We start from the raw sequence: 17,224 nt of genomic DNA on the forward strand, positions 1-17,224 counted from the left end.
GTCATTCGTACTTCACCCAATGATGGCCTCCCATCAGAATGAGCCCCCGGCGTTTTCGGATGAAGAGTACCATATCCGTCATTCGAATGGCCACGATGAGTCCAGGCAAATATGGTGGCCTTTCATGCAAAATCTGGGCTGGGTAAGGGCAATCACAAAGGCAACTTTTCAAACAAGCGTTGACCACCCAGTAGAATCGAGGATGGTACGATCTACCGACGTACATGGACCATTCGAAGTCTCCAGGGATGCTCCTGATCTTTCCAAAAGGTGGCCAGAAGCCAGTGGGCCACATAGCTGCCACAGTCAACTCCAACTCCACAGGTTGGGTCAGCTTGTTCGTAGTGGACGAGGCTTACCGAGGCAAAGGGCTCGGCCGAGCTTTGTGGGAGGCTATGATGGAAAATTTCCACACATGTGGGACTAAGATCATTGGGCTCGACGGTGTTCTCGAGCAGAAAGGCAATTATGAACGAAAAGGCTTTGTTGAGTCTACTCTGGGTACCGTCAAGATCATGAGTCGTCCATTGGTCTGCAATAAGGGCCTGCCCAACAATGTACAGGCTGGCCCTAAAGCAGAGATGGTGATCCTGGATCAGGTGCCGCATGATCTACTCGCAGAACATGAGTTGAGGCTCACTGGCGTGCAACGGACCGAGCTGTGGACAGAGGAGAATTTATTCAGACGTCCGGATGCCCAAGGCTGGGCTCTCGTTCGCCGCGCACCGCCCCAAGGCGTAGACGATATCCTGGCGTGGACTGTGATACGACGCTGTTCGGGCGGTGCCCGCATCGGACCAGTCTATGCTGACAACGCGGTCTGCGCCAGGAGCGTACTCGCACAGGCCATGAACGCTGCCGATGTGGACTACATCAAGGCGTTGCCGCTTGAGAACGAGCCGATGAACACGTGGTCTTCGGAGCGGATTCGGCAGAAAGCGACCATGATTGCTGAAGTTTGGACGGGCAATCCAAATGCAGTTACGGTGTTCGAAGAGCTAGGATGGTCGTATGGTGGTGCAGATTACCACCGTATGTGGTTGAAAGGCACAGCACCAAAGGCACAGAGTGAGGGCGGGCTTGCGCAAAGGGGAATGTACGCTATCTTTGACGCAGCCATTGGTTGAAGGCAAGTCGAGTCCCTAGGCGAATAGTCTTACTTCGGCTTGTATGGCATGCGATATCCGGGTTGCATCAGGATTGATCGCTCTAGAAATAGAACCACAGGCGAGTGGGACATATCGGCTTCGTTGGAGGACATCGGGTCTGAAACAAGTGTTTAGCCTACCATGACGTATTCTGATATTGAGCCCTCGCTTAATGACAATGCATTTACCGTGCCAGGCAACGCTAAGGAACGGATGCTTGTGCAAAGCATGGAGACGTGACGATGGAAAGAATGCCAAGTCACGCCGAAAAGCTTCCGCCAACGAAAAAACGACCGTGCCGTCTCTTCAACGTGGAGGATCGCCAACCGAGGCTGCGATCTTCAGGAACGGCCTCCGGTCGCAGATCTTACCTACTACAACAACGGGCTGACGATTGTGCATCAAATCATGGAACTTCTGTCATGGGTAGACGCTTACTTTAGGGTCCTTGCATGATCACTGATCGGATTCCAAATGCTCGTGTGTAATCACACGGAAATTGAGAATTGCCCTGTTCATCCTTATACTTCATGCATCATTTGCGAGCGCCACTTCCGTGCCGCCGTCGGGCGGTCCGGTCCCACTTGCGTACCTATTTCTGAACACGAGAAGTAACAGCTCCATTTGTGCCAAGGCGATGGAAGTCCACTGAATGCGACTCTGCCGAATGTGACATCTTACTGCGTATATATTGTGCTGCGGCTGACCCTTCATGCCGAGTATTATCAACTCGCAAAACAACACATCTCCAACAGCCAAAGCCATCAGCAAATCAGACGATTTTCACAATGCTTCTCTCTGCCGCCGCCCTCATGCTCAGCTCTGTCTGCAGCGCCCTCGTCGTGCCCCGCGAGAACAACTCCTCTGAGCCGCAGCCTTCTCAGAAGTTCATCGTCCACTCCAGGCCCCAGGGCTCGGACAGCTTCGACAAGTCTCTTGGATACCTTTTCGCTGAGTACTCCTACGGCGGTGGCTACTCTGCTACTCTGCACACCGCGAAGTCGGACGCGATTGCCGGTGTCATTTCCGATGTCAACGATCCCGACAACGCCGCCCTCAACTTCCCCTCCGGCGACTACTCCCAGGGTTTCAAGCTCTCCGAACTGAGCGAGCAGTACCCCAACTCCCTGGCTCAGATCTACAGCGGCCAGGATGGCACCCCTGGCATGGCCATTGAGGATGGCCTGCTCAAGTGGAACTCCCCTGACGGCACTCCGATCAGCTGGTTCGGTAAGTAGCTGATAATCCTGTTGTACAAAGAGCTCCACTGACGATGACCAGCTTGCGAAAACTGGGCTCTCCGTTGGGGCCCTGCAACTGCGCTTTTCTACAAGCGCGAGGGCACTGCCACCACTGAAGGTTGTGTGGATGTCGACCTCGTTGCCGAGTACGAGTAAGTGTAGCTGCCGCACTGGACGGACTACGAATCTCGAAGCGATTTAGTCCGGCCTTCGTCTCGTGATACACGAGACATCGGTTTCTGGAGAGTGTTGGGTCGGCTTGGTAGAACGATCTAAAACAATGCTTCCGAGGTTCGAACCCATAGACAATAGATCATAGACCATGAATCGATATGCTCCTGGCGCTAAATTCCAGGGGCTATTCTGAATACTGTGAAACGAGCCATTTCCTTGACAACGTCGTCATGGCTTGTCCTGGCCCTCTTCGATCCATGCCTCGAAAATCAGGTCGCCGGCCTTGACTTTCCGGAGTGGAGTTGTCTTCATGTTGGGAATTGGCGGGTCATCCCCCCGGTGATCAGGCTGCGCGGGTATCCAGGGCTGCGGATGGCTGACAGGCGCGTCTCCTTCTTCTTTGAGATCGATGGCTACAGTGAACGTGCAGCCTGTCGGCAAAGGTTTCAAGATGGTTTCGCAGTTGGTGATTTTGCTCATGATCGCACGAAACTGCTCCTCCATATCGACCGTTGGAAGTACATCTACCTTGTCGCCGTGGACATCGATTCTTTCCAGGGGCGTGTCGAGGTCACTGGCGGGCACAGCTGGGAAGCGTGACGCGTCGAAAACAAAACGCTCCATGGCTTGGTCGTCCTTACTGAAGATGACTACAGCAACGCTGGCTACGACTCCCTTCAGCAGCTCTCCTTCGACTGCGGTGATTGCGTCGTTTATCCACTCGCAGACTTTAGGATGGCGGCTCTGACGTACTGGATGATTGTATTTCCGTGCCGTGAGAAAAGAAGTCCTTGGGTAGATTGACCTCTCATAGAGAATCGTGTGGATCGCAACCGTGAGGAAGTCTGTGAAGGCGGCTACCAGTGCCCGGAACGTGGGCTCTTCCCCTGCCATTGCGATATCCTTCCCTGCGTCAATGTAGGCGGCACGATCTGGTTTACAGCAAAGCCTGTAGGCCGACAGTGTCCAAAATGCATATGACTGAATTTTCCATGATGGTGGAGCGGATGTCGTTCACTTCGATGTTTGGTGGAAGGAAGCTGGGATGTGGCGTCAAGTGGATGCCTCAGGCGCGCAACGGCTTCCGCCCACTGCAGTTGAGAGTGACCAGTTTTTTCACCTCACTGAAAGCACAACCACGTGTCAACCCTATAAGCTTCGCAAAGGAGCTTTCTCGAAGTCTAATCAAAGCAGTGTATACGCTTACAACGCATATTGGTGTCCGAAGGACCTCGGCGCCAAGAATCCGAACACCCCGCGGGCGACAACGACGTGATCCTCACAGCAACGAAATTTGAGGACGAACAGCGAGTCATCTGTGGCCGAAGCTTCGAGCTGGACCTCTCACTACCGTCCCGACGACACCTCGAAAGTACACATTCTATGTTGCACTGCCTGTCCAGCGGGCACTAGCAGCTTAGCCACACCCGGACCCGAAAGATGGAGGAGCAGCTAGTGCGGTTGCTTACCGAAACACAGTCTCCCAGTGAAGGGCCTAGGAAGGACGCCGAGCTGCAACTGAAGCAACAATATGCGAACCCAGACTTCCCCATCGGACTGGTGCACATTGGCCAGCACAGTGAAGTGCCGGTGCAAGTTCGCCAAAGCGCCCTCCTGTACCTGAAGACCTTTGTCCTGGCATGCTGGTCACCGCAATTTGAAGACTACAATGGCCACTACTCCGCCGATGAAGGCAGGAAAACTCAGATTCGCCAAGCGCTGCTGGACATTGCGCTTAGCGGACGTGACGAGCGGAAGATCAAGAGCGCAGCCAGCTTGGTTGTCAGCAAGATCGCCACCGTCGATTTCCCAGATGACTGGCCAGATCTCCTTCCAACTGTGTTGAACGTGGTCGCGACAGGCTCCGATGGACAGTTGCACGGCGCTTTGAAAGTTCTGAACGAGCTTGTGGATGACTGCTTCAATGAAGATCAATTCTTCAAGGTTGCCCGTGATCTGGTCAAAGCCGTTTACGATGTTGCAATTGCCGAACAGAGGAAGCCGATTCTGCGTGCACTCGCAGTATCTGTTTTCAGATCGACATTCGACACTTTGGAAATGGTGATGGAAGATCACAAGGCCGCCGTGAAGGGCTTTGCGGAGGAGACGCTTAGCGGCTGGATCCCCTTCTTCTTGTCGATGCTGAAATCTCCGCTACCTCCTGCTCCTTCAGAGGACGTAGAAAGCACCGACGCGAACGTTGCGGAGACCTACCGTGGCGTTGTCGCTCTCAAGCTCCAGGTCGTCAAAGTGCTGATGCGGATACGAAGCATTTTCCCGTCTACTCTTTCACAGCAAAGTCCCGAGCTTTTCTCCGCTACTTGGAGCGAGCTGTCGACTCTTCAAGCACAGTACCACCAAATGTACATTGAAGAGGATCGTCAAGGACGTCTCGAAGATGCGGACAGCTTACCATACACTCTCGACTTTCTGGTGCTTGAGGAGCTCGATTTCATGCAAGCTTGCCTCAGAGCACCGCCTGTCCGTAAAGAACTTGAACAGCAACTCCAGAACCAGAACAACTGGGTCACAGAAGTCATGAAAGTTGCAGTAGCTTACGCGCAAATCACAAACGAGGAAGAAGGATTATGGGAGATTGACGTCAACATCTTCCTCTCCGAAGAAGCCAATGTGACTGCCAACTACACGCCGCGTACCGCTTGCGGTGACCTCGTCATCAAATTGGGAGAGTGGCTCAATGCAGCAACCGTTGAAGGCTTGCTTTCTTACACTAGGCAACTCTACATGGAGAACTCGAGCTGGAAGGCTAAGGAAGCGGCTCTGTACCTTCTTAATCAGCTATTGAGTGACTTCCAAGACGTGGAGAAGAGCATCGGGCCCGAGTCTGCCAATGGGTACGTCGACTTCATTAAGCACGCCTTGCAAGAAGAAGAGGCTTTCCTCCGCGCTCGTGGCTACTTGGTGGCAGGCAGCCTGACCAGAACCTCTGGTGATGCCCTCATGCCTGTTGCCACCTCATTCATGGAAGCATCGCTACACGCAATTTCTAACGACGAATCTGAGGTTGTCAAGGTGTCTTGCATCCGTGCGTTGCAGTACTACCTTGCCGCCCTGCCGCCATCAAGCACTTTGTCGTTACAACCGGCCATCGTCGCGGCTCTCAACAACTTCCTTACTTCTCAGGATCTCAGCGATCTTACCGACAGTGATGATCTCCTCATCACAGTAATCGAGACCCTGCGCGACGCCATTTTGCTGGATACTCGGACATGTCTTAATGGCGGTGGAATCGACCTGCTCTTCACAGTTGCTAGCCAGGGGGCAAGCAACTTCCAGATTGCACTCCTGATCACAGAAACATTCGAAGAAATCGCAAGCACAATCTCGGCTACCGGCTTCGAAGAGTTTGCTCAGCTGTCTGCCAAGGTCTTGTCGTCTCTGATGGGCGCATTCGACGTAGCCTCGCTCACGGAAGAGGACGCGCTCGCAAATCTTGCCGCCGAGCTCTTGTCGGTTCTGGCTGGAGAGGGCACAACGCCGTTGCCGCCGAACTTCGTGGCCACGTCTATGCCCCGCTTGAACAGGCTGCTTCTGGGATCTCAGGATGAAGAGCTTCTCAAGTCTGCCACCGCTGCTGTGAAGAACATGCTCATCCATGACCCGGAGCAAATGTTCTCGTGGCAGGACGAGGCCGGGAAGGGCGGACTCGAGGTCGTGCTGATCATTATCGACCGGCTGCTCAACCCTGCTGTGGACGATAATGGCGCAGCTGAGGTCGGTGGCTTGGCTGCGGAGGTGGTCGAGAAAGCCGGAGGAGAGAGACTCGGCCCCTACCTGGTGCAGCTGCTGAACGCAGTGGCTGCTCGACTCAGTACTGCCACTCAGGCACATCTCATCCAGAGTTTAATCCTGGTATTTGCGCGCCTATCGCTGATTTCGGCCCATGAGGTGGTCAGTTTCCTGGCGGACGTGCAGATCGGGGACCAGAGTGGCTTGCAGGTGGTCATGAGCAAATGGCTGGAGAACTCGGTCAATTTTGCTGGATACGACGAGATCAGGCAGAAGTAAGTGCATTCGCGACGACGACTTCAGAAATCTCATGCTAACCATGAACAGCGTGATCGCGCTCTCCAAGCTATACGACCTCCAAGACCCCCGCCTCGCCAGTGTACAGGTGAAAGGCGATCTGATCGTTCCTCAATCCGACCGCATCATGACAAGGTCGCGCGCACGCGCGCAGCCTGACCAATACACTATGGTATCAGCCCAGCTCAAGATTATTAAGGTACTCGTTGGCGAGCTCCTTTCCGCCTCTGGTCCTCGCACACTCGACGCCGGCGCAGCAGCCGATTTCGACGAGGAAGGCAGTGACGACGAAGATTGGGAGGACGATCCCAACGATTTCCTTGACCTCGGCGCAGGCATGACCAAGTCGCAGCTCATGGCGCTGGGCGCGGAAGATAGCGCCTCGCTGAGAGGGCGGGACGACGAGACGCAGAATCTCCTGCTCGAATTCTTCCGCTTGAAGGGAGCGAGCCCGGAATTCGGGCAGGTCTTCAGTGCGCTCACGGCGGAGGAGCAGGAGAAGTTGAGGACGATGGGCCCGTGATGAGATAACACTTATTGATTTTATGTTGATGATGGATTGAGGGACGACAGCGGGATAGAGCATTCGCGTGCATAGCGCGGCATAGCTTGCTGCAGGTAGTTTATGAGATGCTTTTTTCACTCGCCCGTTGAACGAATCGTGATGTAAACCTACCGCAGTGCTCTGTCCCTGCCCCTGGAGCGTATCTGACATGCATGCGGTCACGCGTTCTAGAAAGCTTCCACGTTGTCGCTGATCGCGGACACCACATGGTGGCGCAGCTTAAATCGCGCGCCGCCTAAATCCACCCCGCCGCGCTTCCCCGCTGAGCGGCAACGAGTGGGCCGCTAGCGCGCGACTGCCTCGCTTGCCTACGCCATGGGCTAGCTTGCGGCGAAGCAACTGCGGCCCCAAGCCCTCGTCGCATGCTTGGTCGAGCGCCCCGAACTCTCTCTCTTCACGTCTGCAGACCTCACGTTTGTCTCTCCCCAACCGCGCGCGCCGACCAACCACGCGAGCACCCTGTCTGCGCATTGACTGCCGCACCGACTCCGATACCAGTACGCCTGCTGCTCATACCCTCGGCCAGCCCCGCGCATACACCTCGCATGCCACTGCACCTTCGATAAAGGGAACGGGTCCGCGACTTGATGGCCCGCAAGGCGAGGCAGAGGATCAGCTATGGTGCGTACGCCCGACACCTAACCGTGAACTGATTCCGCACGCATGCACGTCGCATGCGATGCGGTTGTGACACCGATCGCCCGCTTACTGATCACCGCGCACTCTGCTGACACTGCTTCAGTCCTGCCCCTCGCCAACCAAAAGGGCGGACATAGACTAGGCGTCAACGGCCTCGCGGTCGATGCCGAAAGCTCTACCCTGTAAGTTCTCCGCTCTGCGCAACATTCGCGCGCTCTATCTCCGATGTTGACGACTGCATAGATATTCCGGTGGTCGTGACGGCGTCATATGCGCCTGGGACCTCGGTCTCGACCTGAATGACAGCATCACTGAACCTGCTCCCGATTTTAAGCCTCCTCCCACCGTCTTCCGCCAGCAAGTCCAGGCGCACACGCATTGGATCAACGACATTGCACTCTGCCAGTCAAATCAGGCGCTCCTCTCTGCTTCGTCCGACATAACAGTCAAGCTATGGCGACCCGCAGCGACTGACGGTACTCCGCCGCAATCAATCGGCCTCCACAGCGACTACGTGAAGACTTTAGCCGTACCCTCACCTACGAGCGATTGGGTCGCGAGTGGTGGTCTGGACAGAAAGATCTGCCTCTGGGATTTGAATGGGGCCGGGCAAAAGCTATGCATAAACGTTGGCGAGGATGAAGCTGGAAGCCTGTCGAGTAAGGAGAAAGGAAGCGTGTATGCACTGGCAGCCACGAACAATGTGGTCTGCAGCGGCGGCCCAGAAAGCACGGTCAGGGTCTGGGACTCGAGGACTGGCAAGCGCATAACGAAGCTCGTTGGCCACACAGACAACATCCGCGATGTGCTTGTCAGCCAAGATGGAAGCACAATCCTGACGGCGAGCAGTGACCGAACCGTCAAAGTGTGGAGCACGATTGCTGGACGCTGCATGTACACCCTCACAATGCACGACTCAAGCGTGTGGAGTCTGTTCTCGCAGGATCCGGAGCTAAATGTCTTCTACTCTAGCGACAAGAACGGCATGGTGGCCAAAACTGACACCAGAAACACGATTGAACTGGACGAAGGCCTCTCTGTTGCCGTTTGCCAGGAGCACGAGGGAGTGCACAAGGTCAAAGCCGCAGGAGGTTACCTCTGGACTGCGACAAGCAGACCTAGCATCAATCGATGGGCCGATATTAATACTGAAGGTGCCGAAATTGACGTGCCCGATAACTACACCTACAAACCTCACCGTTCCAGCATCTCGACCAATGTCTCGAGATACTCGAGCCCTCCGAATCGCAAAGAACCAAACTTGCCTTCTAATGGTTTAATGAAGAAGATCCCACTGAAGCACGTGCTACGACTGAGCAACGCAGCTTACTTCCCGACTCCAGTCTTGACGGACAACGAGACAACCGAAACGAATGGCCCTCCCGGTGGCCGTAGATCGACTATGGAGAGATCAGGGCAAGAGCTCATCGTGTCGCAGCCTGTACGCGAACAGCCAGACTACGCCATAGAAGGCCAGAACGGCTTGATCAAGCACGTCATGCTGAATGACAGAAGACGCGTTCTCACGCTTGACACAGCGGGTGAAGTTCTCATGTGGGACTTGCTCAAATGTGTGCCTATCCGGTCGTTTGGCAAGCGTCATATTGAAGACGTCCGTGACGAGGTTGCTACTAACGGAACTGTGGCAAACTGGTGTACTGTCGATACACGAACGGGAAGCGTTACAGTCGTCCTGGAAGAGAACAATTGTTTCGACGCCGAGATGTATGCTGATGAGCTGGATCTGGACGAGGAAATCGAGTTTCGCGATGATCAACGGATCAACCTGGGCAAATGGGTCTTGCGTTATCTATTCTCGAACCTGATCACCGAAGAGATTCAGAGGGACCAGGTCTACAGGAACCAACTGATGACTGCGCAAGAGCAGCAAAAGCTGCAGCGGGAGAACGCCCCAGGAGCGATACAAATTCCCCAAGCAGAGACTAATGGCTGGCACTCCGAGGCTTCAGGCCCGCCTTCAGCATCAACAGTGAAACCAACGAATGGTTTCTCAGCTGTGCAGACGCCTGGTCTTGCTATTGGACAAGTCACTCCAGGGATACCCACGACCTCTAATAACAAGATGACAGCTGCAGCTCAGGCTCCGTCGGAAGCTGGCAGCGAAGGCGAGCCTCTCGGCAGGACCGTTTCGCAATCATCTCGAAAGTCTACAGACCGCCACAGCGATTACTTTTCCGCCGCTCGCGCGCCCAACCCTGACGTGACTTCGCCTGGACCTGCGAAGATCCCCGTCACTCCTGGCGAAGGCAACGAGGAGCCCACTACGCCATCGGAGGGCGCAGCGGGTGCGACGTCAAAAGACACTCCTAGCAAAGAGGGCCTCTTTGGCAAGAAGTTCCGCATGGGAATGAACATGTCGTTTAGCGGCATGAAAAAGATGGGTCGACAGCCGCAAGCTGCAGACAAGGACAAGCCTGCGCCCGTGGAAGAGAAAGAAGAAACAGACGACTCTCGTTCAAGCAAGACAAGCAACTCGCGCGTTGTCGACGACAACCTGCTGGGGACTGTTCAGAAGATTCGTTACTCGTATGAGGACTCTCTTCAGGCGCAATACCAGTCGCAGCTTGCTCGTGAGAATGGTTTGCCTGTTGCTATCAAGCCTCTCGAGCTACAGTCTGCCATCACTCCTTCGCTGCCCGCAGAGACACCAGTGCTCAAACCACCCCTCAACACTACGATCTTGATCCAAGAAGATCGCCCCGAAGCCGGCGGCGTCGCAGATCTCTTCGAGGGGACTGTTGGCGCTCTCGGAGAGATGTGCGATCTCGTGGAGCAGGCAGCACCCATGTGGCTTGGCGAGGTTCTTCTCAGGAACCAAGTCCCACACAAGGATATCCTTAAGATTAGCTTCGTGCTCGAGCCATGGTCGCAGGAGGGCAGCCTTCATGCTCCGCTACCCAGCATCGCTGCTGACGGGAACAATCGCCTCAATGCTAACAGAATGTTGAGGGCAAAGAAGATCTTGGCGTACGTAGCGGAACGCATCGAGCCGCAGGCGAGTGAGGACGAGAAAGAGGGCGCGCTCAAACCGGAAGAGTACCTTGAACTGTGGTGCCAGAACCAGGTATGTCTCCATTACAGGTCTAAATCTACGGATCTGTGCAAAGCTAACGTACTTCCCTCTTGTAGATCGTACCGGCCAACATGACCCTGGCTACCATCCGCTCGTCCATGTGGCGTGGTGGAGGCGACGTCTTGCTATACTACAAGTCCAACGGACGCAAGCAGATCAAGCATGCGCTGTCGCCGCTGTCGCCAGCCACCCAGTCTGATCAGCCTCCTCCAACCACCAATCTCCCGTTCTCGCCTCCGCCAGCTGAGCAGCAGGCCGAAGAGACGAAGCCGGGCGCTTAATGAGCCTTTCCTCACGGATGCACCGGGCACTCGTCCGTGATTTTCTTGGAGGTCCTTTTTTTCTTTGCAGATGCATAGCGGTCGAACTGTTGCTTTGTGCATGATCGTCCCAGCATAATTGTGCATGTCGGAGACAGGCGGCTGGTAATTGTGTACAGATCGGCTACAAACCCAGGAAGTAAATTACGCATAGGTAATGCTTCACAACTGCGAAGCTAATTTGGAGTCTCCCCGGTATACGTAAAGTCCTCGTAGATCGTGATGTTGTGAGAGGTTGTAGCTCCTTTCCGGACGCAATGAGCGCATACTCTGGGTGACGGCTTCAGATGTATCTGAACATATTGTTCTTGACGCTGCGCTTCATGGAAACGGGCTGTCCGTCCTCGAATTCGACGCCTGCCTCGCCGCCGTCGCCGGCCAGGCCCGACATCTTCTGTCGAAGCTCCTCATCCATTTGCGCCATTGTCTTTTTCCCGCTGCCAGGCTCGCTGCTACTCTTCTGTTCGGCGCTACGCTCGTCGGCCTCGAGCTTTGCTTGCGACGGCGGCTTCTGGGAAGAGGAGTTGGACGTTGAGCTCGAGAGGCGAATGGAGTTGGTCGTGTGAGGAGCGAGAGCGGTGCGGCGGAGGATTGTTCGAATCATTTTGAAGATAAGTGTTGGTTTGATCTTTTCGCGTGTACCTACGTTTTCACAACGATTTACTTGTGAAGCGGACGTCGTCTACTAATAGTTAAGAACAAGTTTGGCGTCCGAGCATCAATTGCATCACAAGCTGTCAGTGAACATTTGAACGAGCCGCTCGGCAAATCCCGCCCCCGAACATCGAACTTCTCCAGACTTGAGGGAACTTCGAACAACCCTTCCAAGCGCGACCGCGCCGACCGCACGACCGCACCACCAAACCCGCATCCAAACACCACCGCCAACATGCCGGTCGTCAAGGGCGGCGTCTGGACCAACATCGAGGATGAAATCCTCAAGGCCGCCGTGTCCAAGTACGGCCTGAACCAGTGGGCGCGCGTGTCCTCGCTGCTGGCGCGCAAGACGCCCAAGCAGTGCAAGGCGCGCTGGGCCGAATGGCTGGACCCGGGCATCCGCAAGATCGAGTGGAGCCGCGAGGAGGACGAGAAGCTGCTGCACCTGGCGAAGTTGATGCCGACGCAATGGCGGACCATCGCGCCCATCGTCGGCCGCACGGCCACGCAGTGTCTGGAGCGCTATCAGAAACTTCTGGATGAGGCCGAGGCGCGCGAGAGCGGCGAGTTGGGCCTTGGAGGGCCGGAGGGCGGCGAGGCTTCTGCGCCGAGTGCGGATGATGTGAGGAGGTTGAGGCCTGGCGAGGTCGATCCGGAGCCGGAGTCGAGGCCCGCGAGGCCCGATACGATCGATATGGACGAGGACGAAAAGGAGATGTTGTCTGAGGCTCGTGCCAGATTGGCGAACACACAGGGCAAGAAGGCAAAGAGAAAGGCGCGCGAGAGGCAACTGGAGGAGAGTAAGAGGATGGCCCAGTTGCAGAAGCGCAGGGAGCTGAAGGCTGCAGGCATCAATGTCAAGGTCACCACGCGGAAAAAGGGCCAGATGGATTACAATGCCGACATTCCTTTTGAGAAGGCGCCGGCGCCTGGATTTTATGATACCCAAGAGGAGATGGCGAGGAACGAACACTCGAGGGAGATGTTCGATCCGAGGAAACAACAGCTGGCGAACAAAAGAAAGGGAGACGGGCAAGAAGCTGGGCAGGAGCCTAAGAGAAGGAAGAACGAAAAGGATAGCGGAGCTGCTGCGTACGCTGCGGCGGCGAAGGCAGGTCAATTGCAAAGGATCAGGGAGGCCGAGCAGAGCAGCAAACGGAGAGGACTGACGCTGCCTGCTCCTCAAGTCAGCGAGAGCGAGCTGGAAGATATTGTCAAGATGGGTATGACTGGCGATCGAGCGAGCACGCTGGCCGAAAGCGGCGACAACGATGCGACACGAGGACTGGTCGGAAACTATTCAAATATGGTTGGAAACACTCCGATCCGCACACCCAGAGCGCCACAGGAAGAAGACAGGATCGCCAACGAGCTCAGGAACGCTCGCGCGAGGACGGAAACACAGTCAGCACTGCTAGGCGGGGAGGCCACTCCCGTCTACGAAGGTCTCAACACTACGGGTTACGAAGGCGTCGCCCCATCAAAACAGACATCCGCCACACCAAATCCTCTAGCAACCCCTATGCGACAAGGCATGGCAGGCGCGACGCCTGGTGCTGGACCCGGTGCAACACCTATGCGTACCCCGCGCGACAACTTCAACCTCAATCAAGAAGATGGCAGTATGCAACTCGTGGGCCAGACACCCCGTGACATCCGTCTATGGGAACAAGCCACCAGATCTGCCCTGCGCGGCAAGCTCTCCAGCCTTCCAAAACCAAAGGAGATGGACTTTGAGCTTGACCTCCCGGACGAACAAGTCGAGATCTCCGCCGCCGAGGCAGAGGCTCTACAACAAGAGGACTCGGCTGCCCGCGACAGGCGCAATGCTGCTCTCGCCGAAGCTGCCGCGCTCGCCGATTTCAAGCGCCAGACCCGAGTAGTGCAGAAAGGTCTGCCCAGACCCAAGGCCATCGACATCGACGCGATGCTCAAGTCCGCTCACGAGAACTCCGACCCAATCGCCCGCCAAATCGCCGAGGAAAGCGCCCTTCTGCTCGCCCACGACGCGCGCAAGTTCGGCGGCGCAAAAGTCACCGGCTCCGCTCGCTCCGCCATCGAGGCGCTTGACGAAGAGTCCATGCAAAAGGCGCAGATGGAGGTCATCCTCGAGATGGGCGCAGAGGCTTCGGCCCGCGCGCAGTTCGGCACCGCTTTCGCGCGCGAGTGGGAGGCCGCGCACGACGCCGGCGGCAAGGTCCTGCCCGGCCTCGCGGGCTACGGCGAGGACGAGCTCGACGAGTCGCAGCTGCTGACGGAGGCGTTCGACGCCGCGCAGGACGCTCTCGCGGCTAGTGCGCAGCGCGGCCAGACGCTGGAGAAGAAGCTCGCGAAGCACCATGGTGGATACCTTGAGCGTAACAGGCGGCTGCGCGCTAAGATCAGCGAGGCGGCGGAATTCCTGGAGAAGACGAAGCTGGACTCGCATGTTGCGCGGACCGCACAAGTGGCGGAGGATGCTACTCTGCGAGACCGGTTGGAGGGGCTGCGAGAGGAGGTGAGCTTTGTGCGCAGGCGGGAGAGGGAGGCGCAGGAGGTCTATCGCGACAGGAAGACAGAGCTGGACGGCCTTGCTTAGAGTGCCTTGTTCCGGCAATTTGTAGACATATGTATCACAACGGCTATCATTGCCAGCACGGGTGGCCGCTTGACTAACAGTGAGAACGGGTGTCAATTTGTTAGTGTGACAGTTCCAAAGGCAAACGAGGAATATGGGACACGACTTCTTTGCAGCTAGACATTTTGATGCGAAAGGAATGGCTTCAGCTACACCGACCGCATGATACGAGACAGAACACCAGTCTTGCGTTAAGGGCAGAGAAACAGGACAGTTGAGTTCAACACTTCTGAATACTCAATACACTCGCATTATGCATTAAGTTCCTATGGCATATACAAAAGCTCCTCAGCACCTCATCATCCCACGAGAGAGAGGATGTTGTGCTGAAGAGCCGCTTTCGAAAGGTATCGGTGTTACGCAGAGAGGAGACAAACAGGTCTCAGCTAAATGCCAATTCGTTCCAAAAAGGCCACATCTCGATCTTCCAAAACCTCCGCCTCGACTTCCGTTCCAATTTCAATCAATCCATTCTGATCCTAGGATCTTCTTTCGAAGACTCACAAGCCTTCATCTGCACCTTGCGGCGCATCGGGTTCGCGATCTTCCGTCAGTCGACAGACTAGCGAGGCATTTACGCGCCCTCGTCGTCGTCACCGACGCGGATGGCACCCTGCTGGCCGAGGCCCTCGCTCCAGAAGCCGCCGAGGTCGACGTTGGTCTCGGGGATGCTCTGGTGGGTGAACAGGAGCCAGGCGCCGAAGACGGGCTTGGCGAGGATGTCGAGGACGGCGTAGGCGATGATCTCCTGGTCAACGTTCATGTTGCGGGAGCCGTCGGCAATGCCCCAGACGCTGAGGAAATGTTAGTTTTGTTCGATGTTTGAGAGGCTGGATGCGGCCAAACTTACATAGGGTAGACAGTCCAGATGATGAGGGTGAAGCCACCAATGGCAGCGAAGAAGTTGCCAACCTTGCCACCCTTGGCGGAGGCGGCGTTGCGGCCGTGGACAACGAGCTGCCAGATGACAACGAGGTAGGCAATGCAGGCAATGGCGTACCAGCCCCACTTCTGGGCGGTCTGCTCAGAGCCGAAAGAGGCGAAAAGGCCGGTGAGGACCATGATGATGTCGGCGACAATGGCGATCAGGATGTTGGCACCGGGAAGACCAGCCAGCAGGGCGAGGTCGAGGAGCAGGAGAGGAGTGGTGACGGTCCAGTCAACGTAGCGAGCCCAGTAAACCTGGCGGTAGATGTCGTGCTCAGTGGACGGAACGTGCTTGTGGTGCTGCTCCTCCTTGGTGTGGTGCCAGCCAATGCCGTGGCCGCTGGCCATGGCGAAGTAGGAAAGGGCAGCGAAGGAGACGATGAAGGTGGTGAGGATGTGGTAAAGACGCTTGGACTGTAGGTACAAATGTCAGATTCAGGCGCGAAAAGAATACAATTATTCCAAACTTACAGTCGGGACGTTCCAGGCAAGACCAGAGAAGACGATGGTAGCGACGGTCATGACAACAAAGACAACCCTGAGCAATTGTTAGCAAATGTCGGCAGCCGAGTTCATGAGCTGCAGCAATGCTCCGGAGCTCCCGGAATGGGGTGCTTTTGCAACGCGGAGCTTCAAGACGCTCAGCGAAGCTACTGCCCATCACGGTGTGCTGACACAAGCTCTGCTTCACTGCAGCGCGGCTCTTGAGAGACATACCAAAGGGTCCTGTTGCCAGTGTCGGTGGCGCTCTCATACTCGGGGAGCGAGGGGACGACGGTAGGGATGGGAGCAACAGAGCTCGAGGCCAGCAGGCTCGAGGTGTGCGTGGCGAAGGCCTCAACTGGGTCGACGATCATGATGGCAGCGTAGTGTGATGGCTCGCTGGATGGGTTGTGGATGGGAGGATAGTGGAAGGGAGGAGAGAGGAAGCAGAGCTGCGGGTAGAAGAGGTGAAGGCAGGGTCGAGCTGGTGCCTAGGCGATGGGGAGGGGAAAGTCGCACCAGCGCATGCTGCTTCTGCATCGCGATCGCAGGAGCGTGGCTTGCCGCTGGTTAGCGCGCATCATCATCGTCATTCGTGGCTGGCGCGTGTAGACGGCTCATAAGCCGTGCCTTGATCGCAGCAGCATTGGCGACATTGATGGTCGCATCGAGTTACCCGCTCGAAGCAGTGTAAGCTGCCGTCTCACGCTCGCCGTCGCGGCGAGGGCGAGATTCGTCTCGCCGACGGCCGGCCAGCGTGTTGCGGTGCTGGGAGACGGCGGCCGTGATCATGACGTGCAACACGGCGCAGCTCCAGACAAGCATCCAAGCTTCCCAGCTCCCAGCAGCTGTCCCCGCAAACAATGCAGGGATGATCAATCTGTCACCGCGCCGCCGTGGCTGCATCTGGCTAAGACTCTCCGGCTAGATCGTAAGTACCTCTGTATCCGTTCCTACAGCCAGTACGTACCGCCGGTCTGCGACCCTGCGACCCTGCGGCAGATGGCCAGGCGCCCTGGAATGCCTCGACTCCTCGTCGAGCCACACGCGAAGCGCTCGCGCGGGCACGCACTGGACGCCTTTCCCTACGCTTCGGCCGGATCCGCGGTTGGGGCAAAACATTGAGCGCTGCACGCCGAAAGGCAATGATGCAATGCGCCGTCACGCAAAAGGCTCTCGAGACACCGCGGGCCTCCGACCCCGGCTAGCGAGCGCAATATCAAGGCAGGCGAGAAGCTTGCAACGCCCTCGAAGGCGCCCTCTGCCGCCTAGCCGCCCGATGCACAACCACACCCAAGCGCACACACGAGGA

At 56.4% G+C, this 17,224-nt stretch overlaps 8 protein-coding genes across 8 annotated transcripts; 5 read left to right on the top strand and 3 right to left on the bottom strand.

Moving 5' to 3' along the window:
* Nucleotides 1-22: 22 nt before the first annotated feature.
* WHR41_03759 (uncharacterized protein) lies at nucleotides 23-1,127 on the top strand (the record flags this gene model as incomplete). The annotated part of the gene is made up of 2 exons (XM_069372365.1): nucleotides 23-142; nucleotides 195-1,127. The coding sequence occupies 2 exons, from the start codon at nucleotides 23-25 to the stop codon at nucleotides 1,125-1,127; spliced, it is 1,053 nt and encodes a 350-aa protein (XP_069230659.1).
* A 608-nt stretch (nucleotides 1,128-1,735) lies between these two features.
* On the top strand, nucleotides 1,736-2,767 carry WHR41_03760 (uncharacterized protein). Its single transcript, XM_069372366.1, has 2 exons — nucleotides 1,736-2,378; nucleotides 2,430-2,767. The coding sequence occupies exons 1-2, from the start codon at nucleotides 1,937-1,939 to the stop codon at nucleotides 2,543-2,545; spliced, it is 558 nt and encodes a 185-aa protein (XP_069230535.1). The 5' UTR covers nucleotides 1,736-1,936; the 3' UTR covers nucleotides 2,546-2,767.
* A 24-nt stretch (nucleotides 2,768-2,791) lies between these two features.
* Nucleotides 2,792-3,457, bottom strand: WHR41_03761 (uncharacterized protein; the record flags this gene model as incomplete). Its single annotated transcript, XM_069372367.1, has 1 exon — nucleotides 2,792-3,457. One exon carries the CDS (start codon nucleotides 3,455-3,457, stop codon nucleotides 2,792-2,794), a length of 666 nt encoding a protein of 221 aa, XP_069230536.1.
* A 546-nt stretch (nucleotides 3,458-4,003) lies between these two features.
* WHR41_03762 (uncharacterized protein) lies at nucleotides 4,004-7,133 on the top strand (the record flags this gene model as incomplete). Its single annotated transcript, XM_069372368.1, has 2 exons — nucleotides 4,004-6,588; nucleotides 6,641-7,133. The coding sequence occupies 2 exons, from the start codon at nucleotides 4,004-4,006 to the stop codon at nucleotides 7,131-7,133; spliced, it is 3,078 nt and encodes a 1,025-aa protein (XP_069230533.1).
* Nucleotides 7,134-7,555: 422 nt separating this feature from the next.
* WHR41_03763 (uncharacterized protein) lies at nucleotides 7,556-11,434 on the top strand. The gene is made up of 4 exons (XM_069372369.1): nucleotides 7,556-7,796; nucleotides 7,918-7,996; nucleotides 8,058-10,899; nucleotides 10,965-11,434. Exons 1-4 carry the CDS (start codon nucleotides 7,763-7,765, stop codon nucleotides 11,187-11,189), a joined length of 3,180 nt encoding a protein of 1,059 aa, XP_069230534.1. The 5' UTR covers nucleotides 7,556-7,762; the 3' UTR covers nucleotides 11,190-11,434.
* Nucleotides 11,435-11,511: 77 nt separating this feature from the next.
* WHR41_03764 (uncharacterized protein) lies at nucleotides 11,512-11,832 on the bottom strand (the record flags this gene model as incomplete). Its single annotated transcript, XM_069372370.1, has 1 exon — nucleotides 11,512-11,832. One exon carries the CDS (start codon nucleotides 11,830-11,832, stop codon nucleotides 11,512-11,514), a length of 321 nt encoding a protein of 106 aa, XP_069230531.1.
* Nucleotides 11,833-12,117: 285 nt separating this feature from the next.
* Nucleotides 12,118-14,463, top strand: WHR41_03765 (uncharacterized protein; the record flags this gene model as incomplete). The annotated part of the gene is made up of 1 exon (XM_069372371.1): nucleotides 12,118-14,463. One exon carries the CDS (start codon nucleotides 12,118-12,120, stop codon nucleotides 14,461-14,463), a length of 2,346 nt encoding a protein of 781 aa, XP_069230532.1.
* Nucleotides 14,464-14,757: 294 nt separating this feature from the next.
* Nucleotides 14,758-16,609, bottom strand: WHR41_03766 (uncharacterized protein). Its single transcript, XM_069372372.1, has 4 exons — nucleotides 16,147-16,609; nucleotides 15,901-15,967; nucleotides 15,353-15,843; nucleotides 14,758-15,296 (listed from the first exon to the last, which is right to left on the bottom strand). Exons 1-4 carry the CDS (start codon nucleotides 16,284-16,286, stop codon nucleotides 15,077-15,079), a joined length of 918 nt encoding a protein of 305 aa, XP_069230529.1. The 5' UTR covers nucleotides 16,287-16,609; the 3' UTR covers nucleotides 14,758-15,076.
* Between the last annotated feature and the right edge of the window lie 615 nt (nucleotides 16,610-17,224).

This window comes from Cladosporium halotolerans (assembly GCF_011745625.1).
Source record: "Cladosporium halotolerans strain TM138-S3 chromosome Unknown Sca10, whole genome shotgun sequence".
Classification (NCBI taxonomy): Eukaryota; Fungi; Ascomycota; class Dothideomycetes; order Cladosporiales; family Cladosporiaceae; genus Cladosporium; species Cladosporium halotolerans.